This window comes from Gigantopelta aegis, chromosome 1 (assembly GCF_016097555.1).
Source record: "Gigantopelta aegis isolate Gae_Host chromosome 1, Gae_host_genome, whole genome shotgun sequence".
Classification (NCBI taxonomy): Eukaryota; Metazoa; Mollusca; class Gastropoda; order Neomphalida; family Peltospiridae; genus Gigantopelta; species Gigantopelta aegis.
The window spans coordinates 35,278,199-35,292,347 of NC_054699.1; the positions used below are offsets into that span (position 1 = coordinate 35,278,199).

At 41.8% G+C, this 14,149-nt stretch overlaps 1 protein-coding gene across 2 annotated transcripts in view; it reads left to right on the forward strand.

Annotated features, from left to right (window-relative positions):
- Nucleotides 1-14,149, forward strand: part of LOC121374264 (putative glycerol kinase 5) — a 53,719-nt gene that overhangs the window by 16,183 nt on the left and 23,387 nt on the right. For both annotated transcript variants that reach the window (XM_041501298.1, XM_041501306.1), the window contains exons 6-7: nt 5,910-5,999; nt 7,184-7,225. In XM_041501298.1, coding sequence (XP_041357232.1) covers nt 5,910-5,999; nt 7,184-7,225 — 132 coding nt within the window. The remainder of the gene's footprint in view (nt 1-5,909; nt 6,000-7,183; nt 7,226-14,149) is intronic.

Below are 14,149 nucleotides of genomic sequence, written 5' to 3' on the forward strand. Positions count from 1 at the left end.
CTGGGAGAGTAACGAGTGTGGTGTCATTTAACACATTATTACCCCAGCGGACACTCCTAACTGGGAGAGTCACGAGTGTGGTGTCCTTTAACACACATTATTACCCCAGCGGACACTCCTAACTGGGAGAGTAACGAGTGTGGTGTCCTTTAACACTCATTATTACCCCAGCGGACACTCCTAACTGGGAGAGTAACGAGTGTGGTGTCCTTTAACACACATTATTACCCCAGCGGACACTCCTAACTGGGAGAGTAACGAGTGTGGTATCCTTTAACACTCATTATTACCCCAGCGGACACTCCTAACTGGGAGAGTAACGAGTGTGGTGTCCTTTAACACACATTATTACCCCAGCGGACACTCCTAACTGGGAGAGTAACGAGTGTGGTGTCCTTTAACACTCATTATTACCCCAGCGGACACTCCTAACTGGGAGAGTACCGAGTGTGGTGTCATTTAACACACATTATTACCCCAGCGGACACTCCTAACTAGGAGAGTACCGAGTGTGGTGTCATTTAACACACATTATTACCCCAGCCGACACTCCTAACTGGGAGAGTAACGAGTGTGGTGTCCTTTAACACACATTATTACCCCAGCCGACACTCCTAACTGGGAGAGTAACGAGTGTGGTGTCCTTTAACACTCATTATTACCCCAGCGGACACTCCTAACTGGGAGAGTAACGAATGTGGTGTCCTTTAACACACATTATTACCCCAGCGGACACTCCTAACTGGGAGAGTACCGAGTGTGATGTCATTTAACACACATTATTACCCCAGCGGACACTCCTAACTGGGAGAGTAACGAGTGTGGTGTCATTTAACACATTATTACCCCAGCGGACACTCCTAACTGGGAGAGTACCAAGTGTTGTGTCGTTTAACACACGTTATTACCCCAGCGGACACTCCTAACTGGGAGAGTAACGAGTGTGGTGTCCTTTAACACTCATTATTACCCCAGCGGACACTCCTAACTGGGAGAGTAACGAATGTGGTGTCCTTTAACACACATTATTACCCCAGCGGACACTCCTAACTGGGAGAGTACCGAGTGTGATGTCATTTAACACACATTATTACCCCAGCGGACACTCCTAACTGGGAGAGTAACGAGTGTGGTGTCCTTTAACATTCATTATTACCCCAGCGGACACTCCTAACTGGGAGAGTACCGAGTGTGATGTCATTTAACACACATTATTACCCTAGCGGACACTCCTAACTGGGAGAGTCACGAGTGTGGTGTCCTTTAACACACATTATTACCCCAGCGGACACTCCTAACTGGGAGAGTCACGAGTGTGGTGTCCTTTAACACACATTATTACCCCAGCGGACACTCCTAACTGGGAGAGTAACGAGTGTGGTGTCCTTTAACACACATTATTACCCCAGCGGACACTCCTAACTGGGAGAGTAACGAGTGTGGTGTCCTTTAACACACATTATTACCCCAGCGGACACTCCTAACTGGGAGAGTAACGACTGTGGTGTCCTTTAACATTCATTATTACCCCAGCGGACACTCCTAACTGGGAGAGTCACGAGTGTGGTGTCCTTTAACACACATTATTACCCCAGCGGACACTCCTAACTGGGAGAGTAACGAGTGTGGTGTGACACTCCTAACTGGGAGAGTAACGAGTGTGGTGTCCTTTAACACACATTATTACCCCAGCGGACACTCCTAACTGGGAGAGTAACGAGTGTGGTGTCCTTTAACACACATTATTACCCCAGCGGACACTCCTAACTGGGAGAGTAACGAGTGTGGTGTCCTTTAACACACATTATTACCCCAGCGGACACTCCTAACTGGGAGAGTAACGAGTGTGGTGTCCTTTAACACTCATTATTACCCCAGCGGACACTCCTAACTGGGAGAGTAACGAGTGTGGTGTCCTTTAAAACACATTATTACCCCAGCCGACACTCCTAACTGGGAGAGTAACGAGTGTGGTGTCCTTTAACACACATTATTACCCCAGCCGACACTCCTAACTGGGAGAGTAACGAGTGTGGTGTCCTTTAACACACATTATTACCCCAGCCGACACTCCTAACTGGGAGAGTAACGAGTGTGGTGTCCTTTAACACACATTATTACCCCAGCCGACACTCCTAACTGGGAGAGTAACGAGTGTGGTGTCCTTTAACACTCATTACCCCAGCCGACACTCCTAACTGGGAGAGTAACGAGTGTGGTGTCCTTTAACACACATTATTACCCCAGCGGACACTCCTAACTGGGAGAGTAACGAGTATGGTGTCCTTTAACACACATTATTACCCCAGCGGACACTCCTAACTGGGAGAGTAACGAGTGTGGTGTCCTTTAACACACATTATTACCCCAGCGGACACTCCTAACTGGGAGAGTCACGAGTGTGGTGTCCTTTAACACACATTATTACCACAGCGGACACTCCTAACTGGGAGAGTAACGAGTGTGGTGTCCTTTAACACACATTATTACCCCAGCGGACACTCCTAACTGGGAGAGTACCGAGTTTGATGTCATTTAACATTCATTATTACCCCAGCGGACACTCCTAACTGGGAGAGTACCGAGTGTGGTGTCATTTAACATTCATTATTACCCCAGCGGACACTCCTAACTGGGAGAGTAACGAGTGTGGTGTCATTTAACACACATTATTACCCCAGCGGACACTCCTAACTGGGAGAGTACCGAGTGTGGTGTCCTTTAACACACATTATTACCCCAGCGGACACTCCTAACTGGGAGAGTACCGAGTGTGGTGTCCTTTAACACACATTATTACCACAGCGGACACTCCTAACTGGGAGAGTAACGAGTGTGGTGTCCTTTAACACACATTATTACCACAGCGGACACTCCTAACTGGGAGAGTAACGAGTGTGGTGTCCTTTAACACTCATTATTACCCCAGCGGACACATACAATTCGCTTGAAGTGCTTATATTGCAGGATCGAACCACCTCAGTAGATCAGGTTTTTCCTTGTTCCAACCAGTGCAGCACAACTGGACAAAGGCTGTGGTATGTGCATTCATGTCTGTGGGAACGTGCAATAAAAGATCCTTTGCTACATTAGAAAAAATGTAGCGGGTTTCTTCAGATGACTATGTGTCAGAATTATCGAATGTTTGACATCCAATTAATCAACATGCTACAGTGGTGTCGTTAAACAAAACAAACTTTAACTTTCAGAACTGGGCCAAGAAATTACCATGCATTGGTTTAACCGGTTATTTGATTGGGTAATTCAGTTCACTGTGATCAATGAATTGGCACAGACTAAATCAGATGCGATATACGTGTTGTACATAGACCTCCACCACGCTGTAGCAGTAGCAATCACATCAGAGACCTACTAGATTGCTTGTCAATACAAAGAAAGTCTTCGTAAACAAATCTTGATTATTCGTGGATTCATCAGCACACATTAATTTTAATTAAATAATTCAGTTGCAGCTATTAATATATTTTACAAATTAAACATGGAAAAAATAAATGTATACATACACACAGCAGTTTTCGCTATGCTATAATCCATTTCTAAATAATTAGCACATAGAACATGGGGACTAAATAAACACATCCAGGCTGGGTGTATTAAACAGACTATATCAAACTCGCTACTATGTATTATCAAGTTTAAGTCCCTTGTGAAATATGTTTCCTTTGTCATTTTCTCAAGCTTATGACAAAGAAAACGTATTTCATTCCGGACTTAAACTTGATAATACGTAATACAGTGAAACCTTTCAAAACCAGACCCTTTGTAAACTGGAATTTCCCCAAAACCGGACTTTTTTTTCACAGTCCTTTTTTAAAAATCACTATAGAACTTAACCTCTCTAAACCAGATACCTCGAAAACCGGACATTTTACTTTGTTCTAAGGGTGTCTGGTTTAGAACAGTTTGACTGTAGCTTGTTTAATATCCTCTATTTGTCTTGTACCGTTTACATATTATGCCCTCAGAAAAATCTTTGTGAAACATGCAACAAATCAAGATATAACAGCTCTCCCCCATCACAAAATACCCCCATGACTAATTGATTATAAACAATATTATTAAATGGGTGTTTTCATATTGGCCCTTATATATACTCTTCAAAAGAAGAAACGCAAAACCACATTGTCGTAACATTTGGAGAATTGATTTAATTATTGAATGGTGAGTCCGATAATTACCAAATGTTGTAGGATTGTTCACAATTCACTCTAGTCCATTGTGAGTAAGTGATAGGACACACCACCAAGGTCAAGGTCATCTGGAGTCAATACCGGGTGTGGCCTCCGCGTGTGTTGACAACTGCCTGGCACCGCCTGCCCATTGAAGCAACCAGAGTACGGATGACGTCCCGGGGGATGGTGGCCCACTCGGCCTGCAAGGCTGCTGCCAGCTCGGGCAGGGTCTGGGGCTGTGGTTGTCACTGTCGGAGGCATCAGTCCAACTCGTCCCATAGATGCTCAATTGGGTTCAAATCCGGTGATATCGATGGCCAAGGAAGGACATTAATGTTGTTGTTCTGTAGGAAAGCCGTTGTGAGACGTGCTGTGTGAGGCCTGGCGTTGTTATGTTGGAACACTGCGTTGGCGTTGGCCATAACTGGAACGATGTGTGGCCGGAGGATCTGGCCAATGTAGCCCTGTGCATTCAGGTTGCCCTGCACGTGGACCAGGTCAGTTCTGCCAGTGTGTGAGATGGCTGCCCACACCATGACACTACCCCCGCCGAATCTGTCCACTTCCTGCACGCAGTTTGCCGCATAACGTTCACCACGACGCCTATACACGCGACATCTTCCATCATGACGTCGGAGCAGAAATCGGGACTCGTCACTGAACCACACCTGTCTCCATCGCAGTTGAGGCCATTGTCGATGAATCTGGCACCACTGCAGTCGGAGTCGACGGTGTTGTGGTGTTAAGATGACACCTCGAACTGGACGTCTGGCACGAATTCCTACCTCACGTAGGCGGTTCCGTACGGTCTGGTCGGATATCCTGCGCAAACCTGGTATTGCTGCGGCTGTGGAGGTGGCAGTAGTCAATCGTTCCCGAAGGTGGCGTACCCGGATGTAGCGGTCCTGCCCGGGGGTAGTGACCCGTGGTCGACCGGATCTAGGGAGGTCACGTGTTGATCCATGTTGCTGGTAACGGTCCCACAGTCTGGAGATGGTGCTTGGGGACACATGGAATGCCCTGGCAACGGCCGTTCTGGATTCGCCTGCGTCTAGTCGGCCGATGGCATTGTTTCTCTGCGGTTCACTGAGACGTGGCATGTCCTGGATTGTCAACTGTCGGCCAGATACAGAGGCCAGGCAAGCGAACACCCTGCACTTTTACACTGTCGGTGTTCATGTTGCACGTGCAGACAACGCACGTGCAGTGGTGACATGGTTTGCACGTGGCTGCGTTTTTGCGAATATTCACATTTTGGAACTTTATTGTACAGTAGCTGCGTTTTATCGAATGTAACCGTGGGAATGTGTTTGGGACATGCAATGACCTTATATTCACAAAGCATGAACCGGTAGGAAACATAAAATCGGAGTTATAACCCATTTGTACCCTTTTGTGTTTCTTTTTTTGAAGAGTATACGTCAAAGGAAAGTTGTATTGGTCAAAGGCTGGCTGTATTAGTCTACAGCTGGCTGTATTGGTCTACGGCTGGCTGTATTAGTCTACAGCTGGCTGTATTGGTCTATGGCTGGCTGTATTAGTCTACAGCTGGCTGTATTGGTCTACGGCTGACTATTAGTCTACAGCTGGCTGTATTGGTCTACAGCTGGCTGTATTGGTCTACAGCTGGCTGTATTGGTCTACAGCTGGCTGTATTAGTCTACAGCTGGCTGTATTGGTCTACGGCTGACTGTAATGTGCAAAATATATTTTCAGGGGCTGAACAGTGTATCAAAGTTACTTCATCTGATTACACGAAAGAAACGCTTTCTTGCGGCCAGTGTTCTGCGATTCATGGCCAAGCAGGTGGGTTACAATAATTACTGTTCACTGCACAACGAGGTAGACGAAGTAAATGGCTTTAACATTGAACAAAATGTAAAATGCCAATACATATGTTGAATATTTAATCAGTTACAGCAAATTAGTGGGTGTTTATTTGTGAATAATTAAACTTCTGTTACATTCACTACAATTTAACATCTTCCCATTGGTCCAGTCATTGCAGTGAGTTTATTAATTTTATGATAAACATAAAAATAATGTCACTTTATATTGGGACTTATTATTGAGGGTTATTGTATAGAACCAAACAAATTATTCAACTTTTAGTACTACTACGGTATTGATAAGTATGTTTCAAATTTAATTATGCAAGGATTGTCCGAGTATGAATGTAAAAAAAAAATCTACAAACTTATGTGAGAATTGCTTCACCAATTACAGTTTTGGGATAAAATGTTTTATTTAACGATGCACTCAACACATTTTTATTTACGGTTATATGGCCTCGGTGAAAACACCGAAGTACGGAAAAGTTTAAAGGTTAACTTTATAATAAAGTAAACATTTTAAAAATTAAAACCAGACAAAATATTTTCTGCCAGGTTCTAATCAAATATCAGGAGATGACATACATGTATGTTTTCATTTCCCATAAAGCTATTTTAGTTTTATAACAAAAATATAGAAAATCCTGCATTAAAATTGGTTTATCTAAAACGAAAAAGGACCAAGAGTTAACACTCTTTGATAGTGACTTAGTTTGAATGATTTTCTCTTAAAAAGTGACATAGTTTGTTTAATTTGTGTATACATGTAGTGTACACACTGAAAATATTAAAATGAAATTATGTATATGGCATCCTTGTTTTTTGGATAAAATTTGGAACATTTAGCATTGGTATATTTTGTAAGATGCTTTGAAGTGCTTTCATGAAAGTAGCAGTTAGAATAACACTTTTTACTCTTTTAAAAAAATACAAAGTATGCATTAATAAAATAAATTTACACCATACAGGTCATAATTCATACCGGTAATTTCATTACAAAGTTAGAAGCTGAAAGAGGCTTGATACATGCTATCTCTGATTTATCAGTTAAGTAGAGAAGTTTACAGTAATTTTATTGCAGTCAATTTTAACATTTTGTTATTTCCACTGTTTCCCTCAAAATATACACCCATACAGTTTATTTTTTTATTTTTTTAGGTGACTTTGAGATTGCTATGGGCACTAGACAACATTCCCCAGGTAATTCAATAAGCTAACTTTGATTCATCTATGACTCACTGACTGTCATGATTTTAATTATTTTTAAGTTAGTGTTTTAATTTCAATCAATTTTGACCTTGTTCTGTCAGTTTTCTCCAGCTCTTATATTCTGAGCAATCAAATTAACACCATCATCTTACAATTAGACTTAAAGAAAAAAACAACAACATTGATTTATTATTTATTTATACTGTTATCAATTAAATAAAAATTTGAAACATGAGTAATTTACAAATATGTAAATCTCACAAAATGTCAGCATATAGTATAAGCTGAGGATAAAAAAGTTGAAAGATAGAAGCTGTCCAAGGATAACAAAGTTGAAAGATAGAAGCTGTCCAGGGGTAAAAATGTGGAAAGATAGAAGCTGTCCAGGGGTAAAAATGTGGAAAGATAGAAGCTGTCCAGGGGTAAAAATGTGGAAATATAGGAGCTGTCCAAGGATAACAAAGTTGAAAGATAGAAGCTGTCCAGGGGTAAAAATGTGGAAAGATAGCTGTCCAAGGGTAACAAAGTTGAAAGATAGGAGCTGTCCAAGGGTAACAAAGTTCAAAAGATAGGAGCTGTCCAAGGATAACAAAGTTGAAAGATAGGAGCTGTCCAAGGATAACAAAGTTGAAAGATAGAAGCTGTCCAGGGGTAAAAATGTGGAAAGATAGGAGCTGTCCAGGGGTAAAAATGTGGAAAGATAGGAGCTGTCCAGGGGTAAAAATGTGGAAAGATAGCTGTCCAAGGGTAACAAAGTTGAAAGATAGGAGCTGTCCAGGGGTAAAAATGTGGAAAGATAGGAGCTGTCCAGGGGTAAAAATGTGGAAAGATAGGAGCTGTCCAGGGGTAAAAATGTGGAAAGATAGAAGCTGTCCAAGGATAACAAAGTTGAAAGATAGGAGCTGTCCAAGGATAACAAAGTTGAAAGATAGGAGCTGTCCAGGGGTAAAAATGTGGAAAGATAGCTGTCCAAGGGTAACAAAGTTGAAAGATAGGAGCTGTCCAGGGGTAAAAATGTGGAAAGATAGGAGCTGTCCAGGGGTAAAAATGTGGAAAGATAGAAGCTGTCCAAGGATAACAAAGTTGAAAGATAGGAGCTGTCCAAGGATAACAAAGTTGAAAGATAGAAGCTGTCCAGGGGTAAAAATGTGGAAAGATAGGAGCTGTCCAAGGATAACAAAGTTGAAAGATAGGAGCTGTCCAGGGGTAAAAATGTGGAAAGATAGGAGCTGTCCAAGGATAACAAAGTTGAAAGATAGAAGCTGTCCAGGGGTAAAAATGTGGAAAGATAGGAGCTGTCCAAGGATAACAAAGTTGAAAGATAGGAGCTGTCCAGGGGTAAAAATGTGGAAAGATAGGAGCTGTCCTGGGGTGAAAATGTGGAAATATAGGAGCTGTCCAAGGATAACAAAGTTGAAAGATAGGAGCTGTCCTGGGGTGAAAATGTGGAAATATAGGAGCTGTCCAAGGATAACAAAGTTGAAAGATAGGAGCTGTCCAAGGATAACAAAGTTGAAAGATAGAAGCTGTCCAGGGGTAAAAATGTGGAAAGATAGGAGCTGTCCAGGGGTAAAAATGTGGAAAGATAGGAGCTGTCCAAGGGTAACAAAGTTGAAAGATAGGAGCTGTCCAGGGGTAAAAATGTGGAAAGATAGGAGCTGTCCAGGGGTAAAAATGTGGAAAGATAGGAGCTGTCCAGGGGTAAAAATGTGGAAAGATAGAAGCTGTCCAAGGATAACAAAGTTGAAAGATAGGAGCTGTCCAAGGATAACAAAGTTGAAAGATAGGAGCTGTCCAGGGGTAAAAATGTGGAAAGATAGCTGTCCAAGGGTAACAAAGTTGAAAGATAGGAGCTGTCCAGGGGTAAAAATGTGGAAAGATAGGAGCTGTCCAGGGGTAAAAATGTGGAAAGATAGAAGCTGTCCAAGGATAACAAAGTTGAAAGATAGGAGCTGTCCAAGGATAACAAAGTTGAAAGATAGAAGCTGTCCAGGGGTAAAAATGTGGAAAGATAGGAGCTGTCCAAGGATAACAAAGTTGAAAGATAGGAGCTGTCCAGGGGTAAAAATGTGGAAAGATAGGAGCTGTCCAAGGATAACAAAGTTGAAAGATAGAAGCTGTCCAGGGGTAAAAATGTGGAAAGATAGGAGCTGTCCAAGGATAACAAAGTTGAAAGATAGGAGCTGTCCAGGGGTAAAAATGTGGAAAGATAGGAGCTGTCCTGGGGTGAAAATGTGGAAATATAGGAGCTGTCCAAGGATAACAAAGTTGAAAGATAGGAGCTGTCCTGGGGTGAAAATGTGGAAATATAGGAGCTGTCCAAGGATAACAAAGTTGAAAGATAGGAGCTGTCCAAGGATAACAAAGTTGAAAGATAGAAGCTGTCCAGGGGTAAAAATGTGGAAAGATAGGAGCTGTCCAGGGGTAAAAATGTGGAAAGATAGCTGTCCAAGGGTAACAAAGTTGAAAGATAGAAGCTGTCCAGGGGTAAAAATGTGGAAAGATAGGAGCTGTCCAGGGGTAAAAATGTGGAAAGATAGAAGCTGTCCAAGGATAACAAAGTTGAAAGATAGGAGCTGTCCAAGGATAACAAAGTTGAAAGATAGAAGCTGTCCAGGGGTAAAAATGTGGAAAGATAGGAGCTGTCCAAGGATAACAAAGTTGAAAGATAGGAGCTGTCCAAGGATAACAAAGTTGAAAGATAGAAGCTGTCCAGGGGTAAAAATGTGGAAAGATAGGAGCTGTCCAGGGGTAAAAATGTGGAAAGATAGGAGCTGTCCAGGGGTAAAAATGTGGAAAGATAGCTGTCCAAGGGTAACAAAGTTGAAAGATAGGAGCTGTCCAGGGGTAAAAATGTGGAAAGATAGGAGCTGTCCAGGGGTAAAAATGTGGAAAGATAGAAGCTGTCCAAGGATAACAAAGTTGAAAGATAGGAGCTGTCCAAGGATAACAAAGTTGAAAGATAGAAGCTGTCCAGGGGTAAAAATGTGGAAAGATAGGAGCTGTCCAAGGATAACAAAGTTGAAAGATAGAAGCTGTCCAGGGGTAAAAATGTGGAAAGATAGGAGCTGTCCAAGGATAACAAAGTTGAAAGATAGAAGCTGTCCAGGGGTAAAAATGTGGAAAGATAGGAGCTGTCCAAGGATAACAAAGTTGAAAGATAGAAGCTGTCCAAGGATAACAAAGTTGAAAGATAGAAGCTGTCCAGGGGTAAAAATGTGGAAAGATAGGAGCTGTCCAGGGGTAAAAATGTGGAAAGATAGGAGCTGTCCAGGGGTAAAAATGTGGAAAGATAGCTGTCCAAGGGTAACAAAGTTGAAAGATAGGAGCTGTCCAGGGGTAAAAATGTGGAAAGATAGGAGCTGTCCAGGGGTAAAAATGTGGAAAGATAGAAGCTGTCCAAGGATAACAAAGTTGAAAGATAGGAGCTGTCCAAGGATAACAAAGTTGAAAGATAGAAGCTGTCCAGGGGTAAAAATGTGGAAAGATAGGAGCTGTCCAAGGATAACAAAGTTGAAAGATAGAAGCTGTCCAGGGGTAAAAATGTGGAAAGATAGGAGCTGTCCAAGGATAACAAAGTTGAAAGATAGAAGCTGTCCAAGGATAACAAAGTTGAAAGATAGAAGCTGTCCAAGGATAACAAAGTTGAAAGATAGAAGCTGTCTAGGGGTAAAAATGTGGAAAGATAGGAGCTGTCCAAGGATAAAGTTGAAAGATAGGAGCTGTCCAGGGGTAAAAATGTGGAAAGATAGGAGCTGTCCAAGGATAATAAAGTTGAAAGACAGGAGCTGTCCAAGGATAACAACGTTGAAAGATAGGAGCTGTCCAAGGATAACAAAGTTGAAAGACAGGAGCTGTACAAGGATAACACAGTTGAAAGATAGGAGCTGTCCAAGGATAACAAAGTTGAAAGAAAGCAGCTGTCCAAGGATAACAAAGTTGAAAGATAGAAGCTGTCCAGGGGTAAAAATGTGGTAAAATAGAAGCTGTCCAGGGATAACAAAGTTGAAATAGAAGCTGTCCAAGGATAACAAAGTTGAAAGATAGAAGCTGTCCAGGGGTAAAAATGTGGAAAGATAGCAGCTGTCCAAGGATAACAAAGTCGAAAGATAGAAGCTGTCCAGGGGTAAAAATGTGGAAAGATAGGAGCTGTCCAAGGATAACAAAGTTGAAAGATAGCTGTCCAAGGATAACAAAGTTGAAAGATAGCTATCCAAGGATAACAAAGTTGAAAGATAGGAGCTGTCCAAGGATAATAAAGTTGAAAGATAGGAGCTGTCCAAGGATAACAAAGTTGAAAGATAGAAGCTGTCCAGGGGTAAAAATGTGGAAAGATAGCAGCTGTCCAAGGATAACAAAGTCGAAAGATAGAAGCTGTCCAGAGGTAAAAATGTGGAAAGATAGGAGCTGTCCAAGGATAACAAAGTTGAAAGATAGCTGTCCAAGGATAACAAAGTTGAAAGATAGGAGCTGTCCAAGGATAATAAAATTGAAAGATAGGAGCTGTCCAAGGATAACAAAGTTGAAAGATAGAAGCTGTCCAGGGGTAAAAATGTGGAAAGATAGCTGTCCAAGGGTAACAAAGTTGAAAGATAGGAGCTGTCCAAGGTTAACAAAGTTGAAAGATAGGAGCTGTCCAAGGATAACAAAGTTGAAAGATAGGAGCTGTCCAAGGATAACAAAGTTGAAAGATAGAAGCTGTCCAAGGATAACAAAGTTGAAAGATAGAAGCTGTCCAGGGGTAAAAATGTGGGAAAATAGAAGCTGTTCAGGGATAACAAAGTTGAAATAGAAGCTGTCCAAGGATAACAAAGTTGAAAGATAGAAGCTGTCCAGGGGTGAAAATGTGGAAAGATAGAAGCTGTCCAAGGATAACAAAGTTGAAAGATAGAAGCTGTCCAGGGGTAAAAATGTGGAAAGATAGCAGCTGTCCAAGGATAACAAAGTCGAAAGATAGAAGCTGTCCAGGGGTAAAAATGTGGAAAGATAGGAGCTGTCCAAGGATAACAAAGTTGAATGATAGCTGTCCAAGGATAACAAAGTTGAAAGATAGGAGCTGTCCAAGGATAATAAATTTGAAAGATAGGAGCTGTCCAAGGATAACAAAGTTGAAAGATAGAAGCTGTCCAGGGGTAAAAATGTGGAAAGATAGCTGTCCAAGGGTAACAAAGTTGAAAGATAGGAGCTGTCCAAGGGTAACAAAGTTGAAAGATAGGAGCTGTCCAAGGATAACAAAGTTGAAAGATAGGAGCTGTCCAAGGATAACAAAGTTGAAAGATAGAAGCTGTCCAAGGATAACAAAGTTGAAAGATAGAAGCTGTCCAGGGGTAAAAATGTGGAAATATAGGAGCTGTCCAAGGATAACAACGTTGATAGGATAGGAGCTGTCCAAGGATAACAAAGTTGAAAGACAGGAGCTGTACAAGGATAACACAGTTGAAAGATAGGAGCTGTCCAAGGATAACAAAGTTGAAAGATAGAAGCTGTCCAAGGATAACAAAGTTAAAAGATAGAAGCTGTCCAGGGGTAAAAATGTGGAAAAATAGAAGCTGTCCACGGTTAACAAAGTTGAAATAGAAGCTGTCCAAGGATAACAAAGTCGAAAGATAGAAGCTGTCCAGGGGTAAAAATATGGAAAGATAGGAGCTGTCCAAGGATAACAAAGTTGAAAGGTAGCTGTCCAAGGATAACAAAGTTGAAAGATAGGAGCTGTCCAAGGATAATAAAGTTGAAAGATAGGAGCTGTCCAAGGATAACAAAGTTGAAAGATAGAAGCTGTCCAGGGGTAAAAATGTGGAAAGATAGCTGTCCAAGGGTAACAAAGTTGAAAGATAGGAGCTGTCCAAGGGTAACAAAGTTGAAAGATAGGAGCTGTCCAAGGATAACAAAGTTGAAAGATAGAAGCTGTCCAAGGATAACAAAGTTGAAAGATAGAAGCTGTCCTGGGGTGAAAATGTGGAAAGATAGGAGCTGTCCAAGGATAACAACGTTGAAAGATAGGAGCTGTCCAAGGATAACAAAGTTGAAAGACAGGAGCTGTACAAGGATAACACAGTTGAAAGATAGGAGCTGTCCAGGGGTAACAAAGTTGAAAGATAGAAGCTGTCCAGGGGTAAAAATGTGGAAAAATAGAAGCTGTCCAGGGATAACAAAGTTGAAATAGAAGCTGTCCAAGGATAACAAAGTTGAAAGATAGAAGCTGTCCAAGGATAACAAAGTTGAAAGATAGAAGCTGTCCAAGGATAACAAAGTTGAAAGATAGAAGCTGTCCAGGGGTACAAATGTGGAAAGATAGAAGCTGTCCAAGGATAACAAAGTTGAAAGATAGAAGCTGTCCAGGGGTAAAAATGTGGAAAGATAGCAGCTGTCCAAGGATAACAAAGTCGAAAGATAGAAGCTGTCCAGGGGTAAAAATGTGGAAAGATAGGAGCTGTCCAAGGATAACAAAGTTGAAAGATAGCTGTCCAAGGATAACAAAGTTGAAAGATAGGAGCTGTCCAAGGATAACAAAGTTGAAAGATAGGAGCTGTCCAAGGATAACAAAGTTGAAAGATAGAAGCTGTCCAGGGGTAAAAATGTGGAAAGATAGCTGTCCAAGGGTAACAAAGTTGAAAGATAGGAGCTGTCCAGGGGTAAAAATGTGGAAAGATAGGAGCTGTCCAGGGGTAAAAATGTGGAAAGATAGAAGCTGTCCAAGGATAACAAAGTTGAAAGATAGAAGCTGTCCAAGGATAACAAAGTTGAAAGATAGAAGCTGTCCAGGGGTAAAAATGTGGAAAGATAGGAGCTGTCCAAGGATAACAAAGTTGAAAGATAGAAGCTGTCCAGGGGTAAAAATGTGGAAAGATAGGAGCTGTCCAAGGGTAACAAAGTTGAAAGATAGGAGCTGTCCAAGGTTAACAAAGTTGAAAGATA